At 37.3% G+C, this 6,894-nt stretch overlaps 1 protein-coding gene across 1 annotated transcript in view; it reads right to left on the bottom strand.

The window, feature by feature from the left end:
• Positions 1–6,894, bottom strand: part of SEL1L (SEL1L adaptor subunit of ERAD E3 ubiquitin ligase) — a 69,077-nt gene that overhangs the window by 27,134 nt on the left and 35,049 nt on the right. Inside the window, exons 9-10 of the mRNA XM_007951970.2 lie at positions 6,524–6,605; positions 6,014–6,168 (exon numbers count right to left, since the gene is read on the bottom strand). Of these exons, the coding sequence (XP_007950161.1) occupies positions 6,014–6,168; positions 6,524–6,605 (237 nt within the window). The remainder of the gene's footprint in view (positions 1–6,013; positions 6,169–6,523; positions 6,606–6,894) is intronic.

A 6,894-nucleotide genomic window follows, 5' to 3' on the forward strand; every position in this document is an offset into this window, starting at 1 on the left:
CCTAGAGAGGTGAGAGCCAGGATAGGAACAGATACACGCATGCTCATGTTCATCACAGCACTATTTACAATAGCAAAAAGATGGAAATAACCTACGTGCCCATCAGCGGAAGAGTGGATGACCAAACTATAGCACATACACATACTGGAATGCTATGCAGCACTAAAGAATAATGTAGGGTCTGCAAAACACTGCATAATATGGATGAACTTGGAGGACATTATGCTGAATGAAATAAATCAATCACAGAAGGACGAATATAGTATTAGTTCATTGTTGTAGAGGGTCAAGGAAAAGTTTACATATGGAGGGAAACTTTGTTGGTTTCCAGGGGTGGAAGGGGAGAGGAGGGAACACTGGGGGGGAGAAAAAAAAAAAAAGCACTGACCCATGTCACTTTAATTTTGTGTATTTCACTGTACATAAATTATATTTCAATAAAATGCATTAAAAAAATTATACATCTAGCCAAACTGTCCTTCAAACATGGGGTGAAATCAAGACATTTCCACACAAACAGAAATTAAGGGAATTTGTGAAAACCAGAACAACCCTGAAAGAAATGCTATTCTTCCAACAGAAATTCCACAAAAGAGAACAACAATTTAAAATCAGGACACTTGACACCACCACCTAGAAACCAAACCAGAAAAAGATCCTCAAAATAAGTTCACAAAAAAATGTACATAGAGAAATAGAGGAGTCAATCTGCAAACGATGCTAGCAACAAAGCCAATAGAGAGAACAAAAGTTTTAATTACAAAACTTTCAAATGGAAAGGAAGCCAGGACAATGTCTTTATAGAACAGACTGTTCCAAACTCAGGGGATAAGAATTTACTTCAGGGTAACCACAAAGAAAATTAACAATCCTTCCAACCAAACTGATAAAGAAGAAAATCAGAAGGGCTTAGTATGCACAAAACCAATAATAATGAAGAAAAGAGAAAAAAAAAAACACTTGAAAACAAAATGAACTCAGCACAGAAAAATATTTGGAACAAAGAAATCACCAACAACATAACGAAAAACACAACAGAATGACAGCAATAAATTCATACCTATCACTAATTACACTCAATGTGAATGGACTAAATGCACCAGTCAAGAGAAAGAGAGTGGTAGATTGGATAAGAAGATCCATCAATATGCTGCCTACAAGAGACCCACCTTAGACACAAAGATAAAAATAAATTAAAAATCAAGGGATGGAAAAAAAATCAAGCTAATGGCAACCAAAAAAGATCAGGCAATATTAATTTCTGATAAAATAGATTTCAGGATGAAAACCAGCATAAGGGACAAAGAATGGCACTATATGATGTTAAAAGGGTCAATTGCCCAAGAAGACATTATTATAATTTAATAAATATGCTCCCAATGAAAGAGCTCTAAACTACATAATGCAAATATTAACGGAATTTAAAGGAAAAATAGACAATGCTACAATAGTAGTAGGAGACTTTAAACCACTTTCAAGGAAGGACAGAACAACTAGAAAAAAACTCAACAAAGATACTGAAGAACTCAACAACACAATCAATCAACTTGACCTCAGATGTGTATACAGAGCACTCCACCCAACAATAGCACAATACCCATTCTTCTCCAGTGTACATGGATCATTCTCCAGAATAGACCATATGGTAAGCCACAAAACAAGCCTCAAATAAATTTAAAAACACTGAATTACTACAAAGCAACTTCTCGGATCACATGCCATAAAATTAGAAATCAGTAATGGGAAGACCAAGGGAAAAAAAAAAATCAAATACATGGAAACTGAATAGTATACTGTCAAAAACTACTGGGGGAAAGTGAATTTGCTGTGCAAATTTTCACCCAAATCACAATTAAAAAAAAAAAAAAAAACTACTGGGATGCAGCAAAAGTAGTACTCAGAGGTCAATTTATAGCAATAAATGCACACATCAAAAAACAAGAATCAAAATCAGCACTTTAACTCAACAACTCCAGCAATCAGAAAAAGTGCAACAAAAGAAATCTATAGTATCCAGAAGAAAGAAAACAATAAAGATCAGAGTAGAAATAAATGAAGCAGAAAACAAAAAGAATAGAGAAAATCAACAAGACCAGAAGCTGGTTCTTTGAAAAGATGAACAAAATCGACAAACCACTGGCAAATTTAACAAAGGAAAAGAAAGAGAAGATGCAGATAACATGAGTAATAAATCAAAAGGGCAACATCATACTAGAACCAACTGAAATAAAAAAGGCAGTAACAGATATTATGAAGAACTGTGCTCCAACAGATTCTAAAACCTAGAAGAGATGGATAAATTTCTAGAAAGACAAGACCTATCTAAACTAAGCCAGTCTGAGACAGAATACTTGAATAGACCCACAGCAAAAGAAGAAACTGAGCAGGTCATAAAAAAACTCCTCACAAGAAAAAGTCCTAGGGCAGATGGCTTTACTGGAAAATTCTATCAAATATTCAGAGAAGAGCTGATACCTATCCTACTCAAACTATTCCAGGACATAGAAAAATATGGAATATTCCCAAATTCATTCTATGAAGCAAGCATAATACTGACACCAAAACCAGGTAAAGACACCACTAAAAAGGAAAATTACAGATCAACATCCCTCATGAATATAGATGCAAAAATCTTCAACAAAATCCTAGCCTACAGAATCCAACAACATATTAAAAAAGTAATATATCATGACCAAGTGGGATTCATACCAGGTATTTAAGGACAGTTCAACATCAGAAAAACAGTAACATAAATAAAACAAAAGAACCATATGATCGTATCAATTGATGCAGAGAAGGGATTAGATAAAATTTAACACCCACTCCTGTTCAAAACGCTCAGCAAAATAGTAATAGAAGGAAAAAGTCTCAACATAATAAAGGGCATATACACAAAACCAACACCTAACATTATTGTCAACGGAGGAAGACTTAAAGAATTCCCCTTGCGAATGGGAACCAAACAAGGATGCCCTCTATCACTACTTCTACTTAACAGTGTATTAGAAGTCCTGGCCATGGCACTAAGGCAAGAAAAAGATATAAAAGGCATCCAAATTGGCAAGGCAGAAGTTAAATTACCTACATTTGCAGATGACATGCTTCTATACATAGAAAACCCAAGAGACTCAGCAAAAAAAAATTACTAGAACTAACAGAAAGGTTCAGCAAAGTGGCAGGATACAAGGTCAACATACAAAAATCAGTTGGATTCCTCTACATCAACAAAGAGACCTCTGAAAAGGAAATAAGGAAAACAATACCATTTACAATAGCTAACAAGAAGATAAAATACTTAGGAATAATCTTACCAGGGACACAAAAGACCTATACAAAGAAAAGTACAAAATACTACTACAAGAAACTACAAGAGATCTATATAAACAGAAGAACATGTCATGTTCATGGACAGGAAGACTGAATATTGTGAAAACGTCAATACTACCCAAAGAATCTAAACACTCAATGCAATCCCAATCCAGATTCCATCAACATTTTTTAAGGACATGGAAAAACCAATCACTAATTTCATATGGAAATGAAAGAGACTTCAGATAAGTAAAACACCAATGATGAAGAAAAACAATGTAAAAGTCTCACTCTCCTGGATCTCAAAACCTATACAGCCACAGTAGTCAAAACAGCGTGGTACTGGTACAGTGACCGACAAATAGACCAATGGAAAAGAATTGAAAACCCAGAAACAGACCCATCCATCTATAGACAGCTGATCTTTGACAAAGGGCCAAAATCCATAAAATGGAGGGGAGATAGCTTCTTTAACAAATGGTACTGGCAAAATTGGATATCCATCTGCAAAAAATGAAACAAGACCCATACCTCACCTCATACACAGAAATGAGCTCAAGTTGATCAAAGACTTAAATGTAAAACCCAAAACTATAAAATTCATCAAAGATAAAATAGGGGCAAAACAAAGGGCTCTAATTTATGGCATAAATACACTATCAAGCATAATACAAAATGCACAAACAGTGGAAGAGAAACTAGATGACTGGGACCTTTTAAAAATTAAATTCTTATGTGTATCTAAAAACTTCTCCAAAAGGGTAAAAGGAGAACCTACAGATTGGGAAAAAATATTTGGCTATCACATATCTGACAAGGGGCTTATCTCCAAAATTTATAGAAAACTTCAACACCTCAACACCAAAAAGACAAACAATCCAATTAAAAACAGGCGAAGGACATGAACAGACACTTCACTAAAGAAGATATACACATGAGGAAATGCTCACAATTATTAGCTATTGGAGAGATGCAAATCAAAACAACAATGAGGTATCATCTTACTCCAGCATTAATAGCAAAGTGCAGTAAGAAAGAAAATAACAAGTGCTGGTGAGGGTACAGAGAGACTGGCACTCTCATACATTGTTAGTGGGACTACAAAACGGAACAGCCGCTGTGCAAAGTGGTATGGTGATTCCTTAACAACTTGAAAACAGAAATACCATTTGATCCAGCAATTCCATTACTAGGAATATATCCTAAAGAGGTGAGAGGCAGGACACAAATAGACATGCACACTCATGCCCACTGCAGCACAATTCACTATAGGAGAGATAGAAACAACCTAAATGCCCATCAACAGATGAATGGATAACCAAACTATAGTACTATGCAACATTAAAGAATAATGAAGAATACACAAATCATCTCACAATGTGGATAAATTTGGAGGACATTATGCTAAGTGAAATAAGTCAATCACAGAAGGACAAATATTATACAAGCCCATTATTGTAAAAAGTCAAGGAAAGGTTTACGCAAGGGAAGAAATTCACTTTGTTGGTTACTGCGGATGGGAGGGAAAATTTTGGACTAGTTGGGGGTCACATGTTGATTTGGTTGAGGGGAGAGTGTATGGCAAGGGTTTGTGGCAAGCACAGTAACAATGGGGCAAGGGAGGACACAGAAACAAGTACAAAAGATTCAGACAACAGAGGCAAATACAGTTACACGCACAATACTGCGCTGCCAGTGGCAGCAAACACTAGGCTATGGGTAAATGCACAGACAGGTGAGAAGATCAGGAGGGGTGGGTGAACAGGAATGACCAAGGACAGATTTGGCTGAAGACAGTCTTAAATATGTACTTGTGCTACAAAATTAACTACATACATTACAAAAGTAACAGAGGACACGGTTGGAGTAGCTTCTCAAAGACAACCAAACACCTTGAAGGAGAGAATCACCAGGCATGTGGGCTCGGGACCACAGTCTTGGGGGAATCATGCTCAACTGGTACAACATAGTACATAAAAATCTTGTTCTACATCCTACTTTGGTGAGTAGTGACTGGGGTCTTAACAGCTTTTGACTAGCCATCTAAGATACAACTATTGGTCTCCTCTTATCTGAAGCAAAGAAGAGTGAAGAAAATCGAAATCATTTGGAAACAATTAATCCAAAGATCTGATGGATCAAGAGGACTTCAGTCTTCATGACCCTGAGACCAGAAGAATTAGATGGTACCTGGCTGCCAATGGCAACCACCAGGGAAGGGATCAAAATCTGAGATCCTGGACACAGTGGGAAGAAAAATGTGGAACAAAATTCAAAAACACAAAAATGACCAGAATTACTGGTTGGACAGAGACTGATGAAACACCTGAAACTATGGCCCTGGGTTATCCTTTGGGCCTGGAAATGGACTCACTTGCATGGACTGGCTCTCAGCCCAGCAGCAGAAAGCTCCATAGCAGAAAGCACCTATCCCAGGAGATGCACCCCTTGAATCAGTCAGCCACGAGACATAGGAGGGGCAGAACTTACACAGAGGGGAAGCTGGAAAGACAGGAATGCAGAGATAAGAAGGGCACAGGGAAGGGGTGGTCTCACAGGGAGGAGAGGGGAGAAGAGTTTTGTATGGTTAAGGATTATAATCAGGGCCAGACATCAAATAAGCATGAACTGTTGAGAGTAAAACGAATCTACTTTGTAAATTTGCACCCAAATCACAATAAAAAACAACCAAAAGAACACATACCTGTGCTTGCACATCACCTTTTTCAGCTAGGAACTGGTAATACTGAATCAAGTCTTCTTCTAACATTCCGCTGTTCATTCCTGGATTCTCCACCTCGTCAGGCAGCCGTATTCTCTGTACTACTGAGCCTCCTGTCAGTGAGATGTCACTAGCAACTGATGTGGGACAAAGTAACAACATGGAGGTAAGTCAGAAAGACTGTCCCACAGAGAGGTACAATCCCAGATGCAAAGTACTGACAAAGAACATGGCACAGGAAATAGTTTCTATAACAGCCTAAAGACCAGAAAATAGCAATCGATTAATAAATCAGACTTTCTCCAAAAGTATTTCAGAAGTCGAACCCAAAGCAAATGAAAAGTTAATTAAAAAAGCACTCTTTAATCTTCATCATGATTCTGCTTAAAAAAGCCATTTAAGATACTTCAAATTGTACAATACAAATAGGTGTGGTTTAAATTAATTCTGTACTTTTTTGTTATAAAGGTGAAAGGGAAAAACAATACATACCATGATTGGCCACAAGGCGGTAATGAGTCAATGCAGATTCACAACTCTGGAGGACTCCGATCCCGGCCCAGTACCGGTAACCCTATAAACAAAGTCAAGTGAGAAAACAGCAGTTTCCTGTGCTTCAGTGGCAATCTTCTTGGAACAAAGAAAGCTAACCATAATTAGAATGGAAGTCTGCTGCTCTTTGAACATACACTAACACCTCATTTTCCCAGAGGGATTTTTTTTGATAATTTATTAAGCAACTTCAACAACCATACTATAACAAAGAAGTTGTTGTTACATGCCATCGAGTCGGACCCGACTCATAGCGACCCCTCCTTGGGTTTCCAAGGCAGTATCACTATGGATGTAAATTGCCCAACCTT

This window comes from Orycteropus afer, unplaced genomic scaffold, assembly GCF_000298275.1.
Source record: "Orycteropus afer afer isolate SDZICR_OR568_19922 unplaced genomic scaffold, OryAfe1.0 scaffold00322, whole genome shotgun sequence".
Taxonomy (NCBI): domain Eukaryota; kingdom Metazoa; phylum Chordata; class Mammalia; order Tubulidentata; family Orycteropodidae; genus Orycteropus; species Orycteropus afer.